At 37.5% G+C, this 16,224-nt stretch overlaps 1 protein-coding gene across 1 annotated transcript; it reads left to right on the top strand.

Moving 5' to 3' along the window:
- Positions 1-541: 541 nt before the first annotated feature.
- On the top strand, positions 542-10,798 carry lpcat2 (lysophosphatidylcholine acyltransferase 2). Its single transcript, XM_084405581.1, has 14 exons — positions 542-1,191; positions 2,250-2,392; positions 3,108-3,325; positions 4,613-4,725; positions 5,096-5,156; positions 5,982-6,040; positions 6,401-6,435; positions 6,862-6,916; positions 7,107-7,189; positions 7,321-7,446; positions 7,898-8,051; positions 8,282-8,380; positions 8,684-8,825; positions 9,750-10,798. The coding sequence occupies exons 1-14, from the start codon at positions 1,081-1,083 to the stop codon at positions 9,935-9,937; spliced, it is 1,587 nt and encodes a 528-aa protein (XP_084261707.1). The 5' UTR covers positions 542-1,080; the 3' UTR covers positions 9,938-10,798.
- Positions 10,799-16,224: the final 5,426 nt, after the last annotated feature.

Here is a 16,224-nt window from a genome sequence, read left to right as displayed (position 1 = left end):
CAAGTAGCACGGGTATATTTATGGCAATAGCCAACAATAGCTTTGTATGGGTCAAAATGATCGGTTTTTCTTTTATGCCAAAAATAATTAGGATATTAAGATCATATTCCATTATATTTTGTAAATTTACTACAGTAAATATATAAAACATTTATTTTTGTGAATGAATGCTGCACAATCGCAAACATTAACGGACAACTTTAAATGCGATTTTCTCAATGTTTCGATTTTTTTGCACCCTCAGATTCCAGATTTTCAAATTGTTGTATCTCGATCGGCCAAATATATTGTCCTATCCTAACAAACCATACATCAATGGAAAGCTTATTAATTCAGCTTCCATATGATGTATAAATCCCAATTTAAAAAAAATGACCCATATGTGACTGGATTTGTGGTCCAGGGTCACAAATGTACTTCAGTTTACCCTGTTCCTGTTGTGCTGAGTGAAGAACCGCTTCAAACGATTCAGTGCATGCCCGAACTGTTCACAACCCAGAACAACAAGAATCGACTCAAACGAGTGATTCCTTCTCGAGTCGAGCATCACTGATTCTGATTCTAGATCGCCGGAAGAAATACTGCTGGACACACGAATTCGCTGAAATATGCATGGTCAGAGAAAATGTTTCTCAGCTCGGTACACTGCCTCGCAATGATTTATCAGCAAGATTTTATTAGGAAAAAAGAGTCTAGCGACGCCACGTGTTCAAACGGTTAACCTGTAGAGAAAAACAGTGAGGGCACCTTTAGCCCTAGTGGCTTCAGGTCTAAATAGGATTATGTCCATAAGAGGTGGAGCTTGTCTCTAAACCAACTATGATAGCATTTAGGACATAATGCATATTTTGATTCAGCTAACGTTAGTGCTCGCACAGAAACTCTGCTCTGACTCCAAACTCGTCTAGAATGCACAAACTTGCCGTTAGTTATGATCTCATCTGATTGTGAAACACATCCGCTGACCGCTAGGGCGCGAGTGTCATAAGGTGGCGCGCGCGAGTGAAATGAGGAAGAAACGCGTTGTACGTTCAGAGAGTTGACACATGAAGATTCTTCTGTGATGACTGATGAGTGAAGATGTCTGCGCAGAGAGTGTTCGCGCTGCCCAGACAGCATTCCCTGCTGCTGCCCGCCGTCATCAACCCATTCGTGCACGACCTTAAGTTAACTAAAGCCGATAAAATCAAAGTGAGTCTCTCAATTTATGACTATTGTCTGTCAATATTATTCTTCACTGAGGTCATTCAGCTCTTTATCCTTTTAATGTGTCAACATCTTATTTGATTTGCTTAATATGTTTCCCTCTAAGCTACGTTATTGGATGAGCTCTCTTATTTTAAGTCTTGCAATAACTTGGGGAACAGGGCTGGCAAATGCTGTCAACAATTTGTGTAAAAATTGAGAAAACGTTTTTACTAAATGAATGAAAATAGCTCATTTGCCTGTGCTGTAGAAAGGGTCCAAATTATGTTACATTTTGTTACAGTTTTTGTAACGAGGGAAAATCATGCAGTAACGAGAGCACAGCATCTGGTATTGAAACAGAGAGAGTATTTACATTTATGAATTTATTAGTCGTTAAAATTAGTTTATACTATTTTACTACAATGCATTTGAATATCAATACAATAGATTATGTGAAAAAGTATGGTATTGTATGGTTTAATTGTTGAATACAATGGTCAAGACCTCTGACACTGATGTTTTTTAAAGTAGCTAGTTTACATGCTATGTCAGTTGTCCCTAACCTTTTTGACCTGAAGGCCCTTTGTTGTCCAACACAATATTCAAACCCCCCCTTTATGATTATATATTTTTGGTATTTCTGCTGTAATTATGACAAATATGCTTTTTTTCAATCGATGTTTAGAAATGGAAATTAGCAGTATTTATATATTGAATGAATTAGCAATGATTCATTTTGTGATTCAAGACTCTTCAAGAACAGTAGTACTGTAGACCTCTAATAGCTATTTGAGTAGGGTAGGGGGAGTAATTTCAGTTTACGTCTTGATTTTGTGTTTTATTTAGCACTGTAAGTTATTTTAGAGTCTGTTTCATACATTAATTCCTTTCCCCCTCAAACCGATTAAAGGGTCCCCATAGAAACATCTGTGAGGTTGAATCGCTGCTCCCATGTTAGCAGATGCCTTGAATAGAAACATAGAAAGTAATTTGCATTGTGTAGATTTCTTTGACATTTATTGTGTGATTATGTCTTTTTTCCCTCTTATGTCTGTGTGTAGTGTTTTCTTCTAGGAATCATCCTTGTGCCGCTCCGTGCCATTTTCTTGCTTCTTGTTCTAATGGTCATGTGGCCAGTTTCTGTCATGATAACATTCAGACAGTCTCTGTCTGGAGCGGTGGAGCCCATGACTGGCTGGAGAAGGTACATACTACTCCTTGTACACGCACGTTACACACAGATACTCCACCTCCTACATTTCAGCACAAGATTAAAATAGATCTTTTTTTATGCTATAGCTTGTTTAAACCGCTATACAACACTTCCGGCTTGCTAACTAAACCTGACAACACAGCACCTTAAACATTAACCTTACAGATAACACCACCTCTTACAATTTGTATCTTTTACTAAATGCTTAGAAGGAATGTAAGCTCATAGTGATTTGTTAGGTCTTGTGTGCATGGGAGTCTATTTCTGTGTGTCTTTGCTTCCCCTGCATCAGTAATAGAAGTGTGAGTTGGTAATGTCAAATTTGTGGTTTGCATATCAGCCGTTGCAAATATGTTGTGCATCACAGATGCCTTCCATTCTGTTTAATTCATGCTTCTCAAACAGACCACGTGGTTTCTTGAGAAATTGCTCATTTTGCTGCATCTCGTTTCTACTTGGACTGACCACACTGATCAGATTAATTAAGTCTCAGCGTAGGAGGCAGCACAGCTGTTGGAGGGATGTGGTTATTCTCTTAAATGATGCAACAACATGCTGATCTGACACTCGATGAGCACACCGTGTCAAAGCCGTTAAAACAAGCTTTTTGTACTTGCATGTGTAGTTCAGTATGTTTGATTAATTAAAGTCATTACCCACTATGATTCCTGATGTGTGGTGTGCTTGTATATGTGTTTGTGGGCAGGTTCTTGCACAAAAAAGTGATGACCTTTCTAGGCCAGATGTATTTCTTCGGGATGGGTTTCAGGGTGGTGGTGAAGGGGAAGAAGGCCAGCAGTGCAGAGGCCCCCATTCTAGCTGTGGCCCCTCACTCTTCTTTCTTTGATGCCATCGCCTGTATTGAAGCTGGTCTGCCTTCTACTGTATCCCGCTCCGAGTCCATGGAAGCACCAATCTTTGGCAGTAAGCAGTGTGGTTATTTACATCAATATTGGTCTTTACAAAAAGGAACACAAACAGCAAATGCAATGCCAAAAAAATGTGATCACGTTTTCGCTTTTGAATATATTCACATTGTTGATCAGTTTCAGTGTTGCCAGATTGTGCGGGTTACTGCACAGTGGGAGGGTTGCTGACACGCGATAAGGCTCTGTCTCATTCTCTCACGCTGCCCAAGTAAATCTCACGCCAAATAAAAAAAAAGTCAATGTGCTGTGCATTCCGTTTGACGTATGACATCAAGAATCGCCAGAGCGATTGGAAAGCTGTGCCAATCACATTTCCCCCACACCAAGAATGGTGAAACGGCATTGTGAAACATAGTATTTTAGCACACAAAGCAGATTTACACGTCTAAGATAACTATTATTCATTTGAGTTGTTAATTTTAACCTTTAATAATAATACCAGCTGACAGGGCAACCTGTATGTTTACAGCATTAGTTGATTTCTTTCCTTGAGAACAATTAACATGTAGCTACTGAACCTGATATTTATCCAAATGAATCAATATCGGAATAGTATCTCAAGCTTATGAATTGACATCGTTAAATTTGTGCCAAGCTCTAATAAAAACAGTAGTCTACCCTTCTCACTCCAAGTTAAACTCAAAAAGTTTGCCGGTTTTAAACATCTAGGGGGCAGAAAGGTGTCAGATTTCATCAAAAATATCTTCATTTGTGTTCTGAAGATGAACGAAGGTCTTACGGGTTTGGAACGACATGAGGGTGAGAATTTAATGACAGAAATTTAATTTTTGGGTGAACTAAGTCTTTAACAGTGTCTGTCTGTTTGGATAAAAACATTTTTGTCATCTGCTAATTTTCTTTTACTGTATTTGCCATGTTTTGATCCGTTTCCCTGTTGTATTTTTCTCCTGGCAGGAGAATTGATTCATTTTAATAAATTCATTTTGTCATCATTCTTTAATTTTAAGGAGGTAGGCTGAATGGTACTTATACACCTTGGTTGTCATGAGAATAGTTTTTGAGAGCTTTTGGGCTGGAAATCGTCAACCAAAAATTGTGAATTACTGCAAATACCCCAGTCAGCACAAGGAAACAAATCAGAAAAACAGACTTAAATGTGTCATTGAGTGGCCACCACTGCTACTGATCCTACTTAATGTGGAATTTCTCAGCCAAAGAAAAAACAAAACATTGTTGTTAAATATCCATTATTGATGTCAGTTTTGCATGTGTTATTATTATTGCTATTATTATCACTTTAATATTATTTTATGTTCCCCAGGGTTTTTGCGCTGTGTGCAGCCAGTGCTTGTTTCACGCAAAGATCCAGACTCTCGTAAAAACACTATACTTGAGATTGAGCGGAGAGCTAAGTCAGGGGGACGCTGGCCACAGGTGAGTGCCTCCACAATTTTAGTTTAGTTTAGTTTATTTGATCATGTGTGACTTTAAAATGGTCAAAAATAAAACAAAGTTTAAAAACGTGAACACAACGTGAAGCCAAATGATGTGTGTTCCAGCTTTTGAAAGCAGGAAATTACTCTTAGACCTATACTTCCTCAGCTTGAATACAGGATGTCCTGTTCCTAAACAATGTCCAGTTTCAACATTGTGGATGTATAATTAGTTTGACCAATTGTATTATTGAGAAGTCTTTTTTTTTATCTAAAAAACTGTATGTTAGCTAATATCTTTTGCATCCAAATTGCCACCATGATAGCTACGGTACCACTAAAAATAATACTGGTGTTATTTTCTTTTTTAGGTGCTCATTTTTCCTGAAGGAACATGTACAAACAGATCATGTCTCATTACCTTCAAACAAGGTTAGCAGATTGTGTTTATTTTTGTTTGCTTGTGATATAGAAATGTTAAATATGATATTGGACAACATAATAATGTAGATTAAATATTAAGATACAGTTACAGATGTTACAGATACAGTATACTGTAGCAAATGTCCATAACTCAGTAGGTAATGAAAGTTGTGTATGAACTGCACCATATGAAAATCTTGTTGTCTGTTATCAGATAACTAATTTCCCTAATGCAAATGTATACAAGTGAAGGGGAAGATAAACTTTCACGGAATTCGGGGTTTCCAATGCCGACGGTTTGTTTTGGTGTACTAAAGAAACTAGAATAAGGTCTGCTGAGGCCAGCAAAACCAGCAGCACATAAAAGAGAGTGAGAGTTGTGTCTATGAGTAGGTATTATCCACATACCATTAAGACTTTATCCCTTTGAGTGACATTTATTTAAATATATTTCTAAAACTAAATCTTTTTACAGTAGGCTTAATTAATTTAGCTGATAAGAGTAATATTTATTGTTGTATTATGATAAAGATAAAGATAATAATTGAAGACCTATTTCTATATTCAGGTTATATCATTTGGATAGAGTTTGCTTCATAGATAATCATTGATTGTCCAATTGAGAACCAGTCAAATAGCTGTAACCTGATACGTAGGATATGGTGTGATCAATGGAGTGCCAGACAGGGATTTAACTTCATTCTGAAATATATGTCTCCATAAGGAAAACAGGTGGGACAGTGGTACTGAGCAGTTTTTAGGAGGTATGAATGTAGCTAAAAGAACAGAGGATGAATGAAAAGTGCTTATTTGCTACTCTTTTTACCTCCATAGGTGCCTTTGTCCCAGGGGTCCCAGTACAGCCTGTTCTTATCAGATACCCAAATAAGTTGGTCAGTATAAGTCTTATATTATTTCATGATGCCTCAGTTTCCGGTTGATAAACTTATCTGACAAACACAATGGAGTATCACAAAAAAATATAAATAGAATATTATGTAAAATACAAATCCATAAATAACCATAATAGCCAAGTAGAGAGGACTGAAGTAACTCGACCATAAAATAGCATGCATTTGAATTAGGCCACCTGGCAAAATTACACACAGCGCTTAAAGGCCTGTCAGTTAAAAGGCCACAGGTAAAAGTCTGTCAGTCGAGCTCGAGCTGTGAATAGCTCAGGGTTCAAGCCTTTTTTTTTTTTATATTAAAAATAGAATAATTTTTACTAAACTTTTTTTTTGCTCTTACAGGACACAGTCACATGGACATGGCAGGGTCCAAAATCGTAAGTAATATTAAACATAAACAAAAAGCATTTACACAACTGACAAAATGCTTCTGCAATTTAGGGCTTTTCCAATCACCGTTACAACAAAAAAAAGTCATCAGAATTCAAATTCAAATGCCAGGATAATGTATGTAATGCTGCAAGAAACACTGATACGCCAAACAGGTTGTTTCATTGGTTTATTGGCATTTAAGATAAGAAAAATGGAGCTAAATTGTATAATCAAATAAAAAAGTATGAGAGCCTGCTGTCTGAGTGAATTGTCATCTTCCTCCTCTCTGCAGATCTGCACGTGCAGTCTTGTAGATCACTTTCTTAGATAAGCTCGGTCTTCAGACCCTTTTACACAGTCATGCATAAATAGAGAGCAATGCTTCCTGAAATGCTGTTGATTTGGAACCTCACCACCAGTTCCTGTTTTAGGGCCAGATTACTGCTGCTCACACTCTGCCAGCTCTATACTACGGTGGAAGTTGAGGTTTGTAAGAAAGATTTGCATAATTCATGCTAATATTCTCTGCTTTTTGCACGTTTGATGTATACACATGTCAAAGGAGCATCAAGAAGCTGTGATGTTAAAACAAATGACCAACTTAATCTCACATATAGCTAATCTTATATATTTGCAAAATATTTGTACGATTCTATTTATTGTGTCTGTGTTTTAGTTTCTGCCCCCTCAAGTTCCCACTGAGATGGAGAAAAAGTGTCCTATCAAGTTTGCTCAGTCAGTGAGATCTGTCATGGCTGTGTAAGCATGTCATGTTACTATTTATTCATTCATGTCTTTATAAGATTTTACATGGTGGACATTTAGAATGTGTGCACAAAACAATATTTCAGTCTTAAAAATTGTATCACAATTTCGGACTCTGTTACTAGATCTCTGGGGCTGCCGGTCACAGATCACACTTATGAAGATTGCCGTCTGATGATTGCAGCTGGAGAACTGACCCTGCCTATGGAGGCGGGTCTCGTGGAGTTTACCAAGATCAGCAGGAAATTGGAGTATGACTGTTATTATAAAAATATTTTAAAAAGTGCATAACCTTGTTATCATTAAATATTGTGATACTCATAGCTCACATGATTACACCAAAAAAAAAAAAAATTATAGTAGTTTACAGTCACCATGAAATCATGACATTTTTTTTAATGGAATATTGCAGTATTTATTTGTAATTATTCAAATGTCAAATATCTTTTATCATAATAACTTCCCCTCCCTCTTGCAACGACATGTCTTTTCTTCTCTGATGACGTGTTTACTGCTGCGAGAGCTGTACAACCTGTCACTCAAATGAGATCACAGCACTAGCAAACCACAACGATCCAACCATCCAATCAAGTTGCATTCAAGCCGTTTCACTTGGATCACAATAGGGAAGAAAAGACTATCATAACTTTTGTTTCATGCCAACTTCAAGCTCAAAATCTCTGGTTTTCTGTTTAAATTCAGATTAAAATGGGACAATGTGAAGAAGGAATTGGAGAGTTTTGCCAACATAGCCTGTTCTTGCAAAGGTGGAAGAATCACAATTGAGGAGTTTGCCAGCTTCCTCAAACTACCCCTCAGCCCAGCTCTACAGGAGCTGTTCGCTCTGTTTGACAGGGTGAGTGTGCCCATAACTAACCACGTGGAATAAGATATGGATAGGAGTCCCACTAAGATACAGAAAATAAGTTGAATGTATGAAATACTCTCAGATATCTGCTTTAAAAATCTGCTTTATTTTCAGCCCACAACCAATATAAATCTCTGGGACTGGATGAATCAAATGGCATTTTATTTTATTCACAGTGTGGCCTATTTAAAGCAAATGTTTTCTGTGTCTCTTTGTAGGATGGGGATGGCACCATTGATTTCAGAGAGTATGTCATTGGTGTCACAGTTCTGTGCCGACCAGCTAATAATGAGGAAGTCATTCAGACTGCTTTTAAGGTAATGATATTACAGATTGCAGTGATGATATTATGAGAAGACAAATGCAATCCATAAATTGTCAAACTACTGAAGATTTAATCTTGTAAAGAAGTGTTAACGAAGATGTTGTGATGTGGTTATGAAGGTAAACCATACAAGTACTGATGTGCCAGTGGTTGTTAGCACCTCGAGGTGGCTTTCAAAAATCACCCCTGTTGAAAAATATTTTTGTCATGTAGTTAGTTAGAGCATATGGATGGATTACTCTCGTGTTGTCAAAATTGGTTTATGTCTAGTTGTGTCTGTGAACTCTTTTTACAGCTGTTTGACATTGATGAGGACAACTGTATCACACAAGATGAGTTTAGCTGTTTGATACGTTCTGCTCTTGGAGTGTGTGATCTTGACGTCAACAGCCTCTTCACAGAAATTGATGCAGATGGGTCGGGACACATAACTTATGGTCTGTATGCCAACTGTATAGCAACTACTACAGTGAGATAAGACTGTCAGGCATATTAGAAATGCTATCATTAAGAGAATACTATTTTATTTTTATTTCTTTTTTCAAACATGAATTGTATGAAATTTAGCAAACAAAACAACACACCATTTATAATTGCACTCGTAACCAAGGGTTCTGTGGGCTGTCAAGCTATTTATATTTTTGGTTATATATTCTGTGGCAAAATGTTTTTCAACATGCCATTTAGTATTTTCGTAATCGTATTCTGTTCATAGACACTCAAATCACAGGAACTGTAACTGTGGTTGTCTAGTTTGGCGAATTAGATTAGGTGATGAGATTGATTTTGATTTTCTGAAAGTTGTAAAACCACATCCATGCTTGTAAGTCTGAACTGAACTTCACACGCAGACCTAACACTGGCAACACTGACTTTGGGTGGCAGTTTAGGGTGTGCATCGTCCAGAGGCCCAGGCTTTTTTTCTGCACATGAATGCATCACAGTCAGCAGCACATGATTCCATGCAGTGTATGTGAACGCCTTGAAAAATATCTGTGTGTGCAGTCATGAACACTTTCAAGTGAAGGCTTGTGGTTATTTGTGTAATCTATCAGTCAAGGTTGAACGTTTTTATCCAAACGATGACTGGTTGCCTTTTGAAAGGTAGAGTAATTTTTTGTAATACTTGCAGGAAGTTGATTTCAGGCCATCAGCTGCATATATTGGATAGTAACCTACTTGAGTGTCCAAAATAAAATTAATAAGGCTTGTTTTTACACAGCGCCTGATGTAAATATGCTATTTACCATGGCATATTTACATCATTTCATTAATGCCCGTCAGTTACCTCACTTGATTAGCTTGGATTCCGTTTGAGTAACACATTTGTAGTAACTTTCCCATCTCGCTTTCTCTCTCAGATGAGTTTCATTCCTTCGCTCTCACACACCCGGAGTATGCGAAACTCTTCACCACCTACATCGAGCTACAGCGTTACCAGGGTCTCCAGGGGGAGGACCCAGACTGTGAGGCCACTTTGCCTTACTTCTGTACGGCTTCTCATGACGACCACCAAGAAGAAAGTACCTCTGACAAGAAAGATGATTGACACAGTTGAAGAATATGAAGCATGCAGCCATGAGGTGTTTACTCTGCCATACCATTTGAGCACTTGCCTTTAGCTCGGGTGGAGTGTTTTTATACACAAGCAATCAGCAAATTTGGTTTTCTGTTTATACCACCAAGTATTTCATAAACTATTCAATAATTTATTTAAAGGCTTTCAGAACAATGTTTACAAAATGTTAACATGTATAAGCATTCTAAAACACTTATTCTGTTGCAGCTGATTGAAAAAGTTTATTTTATTTTATTATTCTACACCCCTCAGCTTTTAGGCATGAAGCTTGTACTCCCACCTCAGTTTTTCATTATTTTTATTTGATAAAATCTAAAATATTATTTGCCTAAATCTAATTGAGGAAAAAAAAGTGCTTTTCTGATTAAATTCATGGAAATAATGTACTTATACACAGGTCTCCCTTTATGGAAAATGGATATTATTTTTAGAATGAATATATTACAGAAGAGTTTCTTATACAAATACAAACTTTCTTTTGTTTGTGTTTTTTTTTGTGCTCAGGGACTTTGGTACAGAAAGTGAGTTTTAATCAAAGGTTTTGCTTTGCATCTCGTTTTTATTTGCATTCCCATTGAGGGGAAATGTTGCTGAGTTAGCGTTCCTTCCCTGCTGCTTGTTCAGACTAATACTCTGTTGCATCCACTGAAAATAGGCCAATTTGTGAGCAAACAGGCAACACAACACGCCCACAGTAGCTCGCACCAGAGGGCTTGGTTCCAAATTATCCCACTGCAGTGGTATTTATTTAGCAATGCAGGTTTCAATTATGGTTTTGTTAACACAGCAAAGTCAGCTTTTTTGCCATTAAAAAAATCCTTTGAATTTTAACTAGCATTTGTTGTCCCTTTTATGTTTGAGTGCATGAACACTTGTTTGAAGAGTTGTACACTCTTGTGAATTAGAAGGAGAAATGGAAGAGAAAACTGCTGATTAACAAATACTTTTCATACTGAAAATATCCACTAGGTGACAGCAACTCCCAGTATATAAGCAGATCGTCTGCATAAACCGTTCCTAAAGAAATCCATCCAAATCTTCAGTGAACAACACTGTAAATGTGCATCCGTAATAGTGGATATACAGTAGTCCTGCTTTTATGCCAATGAGAGTGTGGATACGAGTTTCTGGGATGGATGTATGCAAAATATACAATTATAAATCCCCTTTGTCACTTCTCTATGGTCACAAGTGATTATAAAATATAATTTTACATTGTTTCATTTTCTGTGCTCTTAGTTTGCCCTGTTCCTAATAACGGCATACACCCTTGCAGTCTGAGTTCACAGTTGTTTGTTTGTTTGACTTAATTGTCTGTTCAGATTTACTGGACAGAAATGAATCTTTTACACATAAATTCCACTGAAATTCACATAAAAAAACACTGGTTTGGTGACGTAATGCCACATTGACTGTCAGGTAGAAGTCCGATGTGGAGTCAGAATCCGTGCAGGCTCAGCGAATGTGTGTATAGGCTTTATGCTGAACATCACATGAACAAACAGGAAAACAGGTTTCATCACGTCTACTCGTTGGAGAAAGTGTTAACAGTTGTATGAACTGACAGCAATATCTATGGACATTTAAAGTAATCAACAGGCTAGTTATTTTAATTGTTGACATTTTAATTAATTTTAATGAGAATTTGAAAAAACTTTTAGATTTCAATCTGCATATGTGATGGTTATCGGATAATGTTCATCCTTAGAAGCTCCTTTAAAGACACATTGAGTAAAACAGCTCTACATTTAACAAAGCACGTACAAAAGACCTGGACCAGAAATGATGCAACCACTTTGTTGCGCATAACCCATATTTAGGGAGCATAGTGGCCATAAAGCAGGGGTACTAAACTCAGTTCCTAGAAGGCCACAGTCCTGCAGAGAGAACTACAGGTATGTGTGTTGGAGCCGGGTTGGAACTAAACTCTGCAGGACTGTGGCCCCCCTGGAGCACCCTTGCCATAAAGGGTCTATTTGCCATTTAAAATTTCATCAAAATGACAAGTGAGACACCCTGGCTGCACCGAAAGCTTATAAGGCTGCTGACTTGTTGCCTCTCTGCCCTATTGGGCAATGACTTCACAGGCAGTGTTTGAGCATGCAGGTACCACCTGAAACTAATTTCAGACAGGCTTCTGAGGCAGCAAATAACAGTCTAATGATCTACAACAAAACAGAGAGCTTTGGTGATAACTAAGTGACCACCAACCACAACTTTCAGGCACCATTTTATTTTTTGTCATGGAGTTCAATGCACTGGAAAGTGGGATATCATGGGCAGTGAAGAATACATCTATTCAGCCTTCAAATATTGAACAAATGAAGGTATCTCAGTGGACAGAATGTGACACGATCATAGAATTCGGACATCCTTCCTAACTCCTAACTGCCTGTAGATGCAGCATTTTTCAGCTTTTGGACACAGCCACATTTACATTTATGCATTTAACAGACGCGTTCATCGAAAGTGACTTAAGTTGGCGGGAGGGAGTAACCTAATGTCCCCGTGGACTTCATGGGCACATGTATGTGGCGGCCATTGCAAGTCCGTCAGACCGTCATTTGGAAAAGGGCCTGATGGAGTACATTGGTTCGTCCTAATGCAAAAACACAGCAAATCAAACATAACATCTGCAATGCCTCTCGTCAGCACAGGATGAAATATATGTCCTTTTTTTATATTATGAAGAAGATTGTTAAAGGAGAAAGTTCAGCATTAAGTGGTTTCTATAATGTACCTCTGTTGTGCTGAGCTGCAGTATATCAAAACCAAGTCAGTCAGTAAACGTACTCGGCGAGTGACTTACAGAGTGCTTTTGTCAATATAATATCATCAGAGGGAAGATCAGGGACAATGATGTCTTATGAGAAGCTAATGTTCTCTCTCTTCCTCTCTCTTGTCTGATACAGCAGGATGAAGGATGGAATTGCACTCACTTCATTAAAGTCCTGCTGTTCCGCACGCTGTGATAACCAGCTGTGATTTCCACCGTCAATTTGTTTTAACCTTTTCAAACATGAGGGGGGCATTTCATTTTAATCACAATTGATGAGATTGCATGGAATCAATTAAGTCACAATTTTGTTACTGTTTCTTTCTCTCACACTCTTTTTTTCTCTCTCCTTCATGCTCTCCCTTTCTCCTTTGCTTTGCCCACAATATTGCAGCATTCATTTTTATTTCAGCCTGAGGTGAGTCTGCCTAGTCAAATTGTGGACAATCAACCCAAGTAATCGGGTTTTATTTGCACAACACCAAACAAGAGTTAGCTGTTAGGGCTTTTGGCTGGAACAGATGAGGGGGCTGATCAGGGGCTCGCCTGAAAAGGTCAGTGCCGACAGGCAACACTGCTCATTGACGGGTTGCAAAAATAGCTGCAAATCACAAGCCCTTCATTCCCATTGCATGTGTAGACAATGTATACAGCAAATAATTTTCCCTTAGAAGGCATACTTCAATTTCCCTTTTCTTCTCTCTCCCCTAGACCTTAACTTCAATTTTCCTTTTCAGAATATGGCTTTAAATCATTGTGTTTTATCGTTTTAATTTCTCTCTCTCTCTCTCTCTCTCTCTCTCTCTCTCTCTCTCTCTCTCTCTCTCTCTCTCTCTCTCTCTCTCTCTCTCTCTCTCTCTCTCTCTCTCCCACAAAGCAGGAGGGCCTGACCTTGGCGCATCTTAAAGTTCCTCTCAGTGAGTGCACATAGAAACCATGCATTATCCTTGCGCAAACCGCTGGATGAATTCATGCTAATGTACTCAACTCTCAGTCAGGACAAGCAAAGCACAACATTCAATTTCATGCATATCATCACCACACCTGCTCTTTCTCTTGTTTTTGCATTTTGCATGTGTTGTTCAGAAAACGATGATGTAATGTAGTGCCCGTAGATGCCTTGTGACTGGTTGACACCGAGTCATTAATTTGTTAATAAGTTTAAAAAAGAAGTCTCTTATGTTCACCAAGGCTGCATTCATCACAAATAGAGTAAAAACAGTAATATTGTGATTTTATTGTATATTGTCGTAGTGTATTATTGATAGTTTTTTTATGCTGGTTGAAAACAGTTGTGCTGCTTAATATTTTTGAGGAAACTGCTATTTTTTTTCCACAATTCTTTGATAAACAGAAGAACGGCATTTAATAGAAAAATATTTTATTTGATAAAATATTAAATGTATAAAATATTTTATGTTTTAGACTGCACTATTTAGATAAGATTTTAGACTGCACTATGTGTCAACTTTATTGCTGATATGCAGCAAATTTAATTTCAATTCAGTTTTGATGATGAGGAAATGAAAAGGCAGTTATTTACTTGTACAACTAATGACAGTTGTGACGTATAGATCAATTAATATTGATGTTTAGTTAAATCGAAAGCTGCATGCTGCTGGGTTTTGTAGGCGTAGGTTCACTGTTCATTCTGCCCAAAACTCTTACTGAAAAAATGATTACTCCTAACTTAAGAGTCATGCTGAAAAGTTGGTTTCCAAACAACTGTCAACAAGTCTGGAAGCTGATAAACTTGTGTATTTATAGACCTGTAATGAGAAGGAATGTACAGTACATCAACATTGGGATCAACATTGATCTCATGCTGATATACACAGAAGAGTGATATTGAGTCAGGGTCGATTTAGCCAACATCAGGTGATGGAGTGATGGTTTCCTGGTGATGTAGGAATTCTTTGTCTAACTCTAAGGCTACATTAATGGCATGCATAACACTCTAAGGTATGGGATTTAAAAATAAGGACTGAATGTATCTGTTTAGCATACTGTAACAAACCTTCATTTTAACCTGGCTACATGATTAGTAAGGATTAGAATGCCACTGACTCCTTTTAAATCATGTATTTCCTTATCAAAATCAAAATTACTAAAACCTTCTAGACATGATCAGTGTTTCTATTTTCTATTTGATAAACTATTCTCTCTCAGTCAATGTGAATGTTAATATGCGTTTAATGGTTAATATATGCTTTGCAAGTCTATTGATGCAAGTTTATATCCAAAGTACATGGAAATACAATCATTAGAAAACAAAAAGGGCAAAACTGATCCTATCTCATCAGTCTTGACTTGAATGACACACATGACCCCATATTTGCGATATTGATCTGTCACAGAGCTGGAAACCGCATAATTAGGGGAATTCATAATGTCTTGACATCAAGGTCCTTATCTGGTGTAATACGTGAAATTTTGCCGTGAGCCCTGGCAATGTCTACTGGAAACCATTGGTTTGGGTTTTATCTAAATACATTTTACCTTGAACTGGAAGCTTTTCTATACAAAATCCATTCTAGAAATTTAGTAGGTCTAAATAATAGATAGCAGTGATTGTAATTCGTGTTCTGAAGTTTTACAGTCTATGTAAGATTGTGTTTATAACATGATTGACTTGTTATACAATGCCCTGAGATTATGGTATGGCTCATATATCTGATAATACCAGTGCTTACTCCTGTCAAATGGAGACGAATTGCAATATTGATGCATGTTATGCAAATATCCATCATGCTTCAGGGAAAGGTTGCTTTGCTCTAAAGGTGACCTTCTTTAGCATCACCCTTTCCCACATGTATGGTAACATCCTGAAATAGAAATGAGAGGTTCCAGCTCCTTTGGAAGACAAATGTGTGTTAAGGAAAAAATAAATTAGCCTCTAAAACCCTGTTTCTTACTTTTATTATCTAATCTGAACCAGAATATGTACAAAACTGCAGAAAAACAGGCCTCTAAAGGTTTCATAAAAGAAACGCTGGAGAGCTTTAAGGGGACATTCATTGACTTTAATGGGATGAACTGATTGCCCATATCTAATAGAAATTGTCGCCTTTGGCTAAAGCGGGTGTGGAATTAGATTACATGTGGAACACAATGCTTTTACTGCTTCTTAGAAAACAACTAATTGAATCTATGTAGAAGAAGAGAGAAGAAACAGGCAACTCAAGGGTGGAATAAAAACAGACTAAAACTGTAGTAGTGATGGGAGATAGATCAAATACATTTGTAATTCATTTTTTTATACATATCTTCTTGACAAATTACTCAGGTGTGAATTAAGAGAGGGATTTCGGGGGATTTGACCTTACTATAGGGGGAAGTGAGCACAATTTTCTGAACATGTTTAAAGGCATGCATCCGCACATAAATTTGATTCATCGGACATAAAGCTGTTTTATTTTACATGGAGCAGATCGCCACATGCATGGGGGCTCAACATGTAGTAGGCTACATGCTGCTTGAT

Source organism: Rutilus rutilus, assembly GCF_951802725.1.
Source record: "Rutilus rutilus genome assembly, chromosome: 3".
Classification (NCBI taxonomy): Eukaryota; Metazoa; Chordata; class Actinopteri; order Cypriniformes; family Leuciscidae; genus Rutilus; species Rutilus rutilus.
This window is presented reverse-complemented; position numbering and strand designations above follow the sequence as displayed.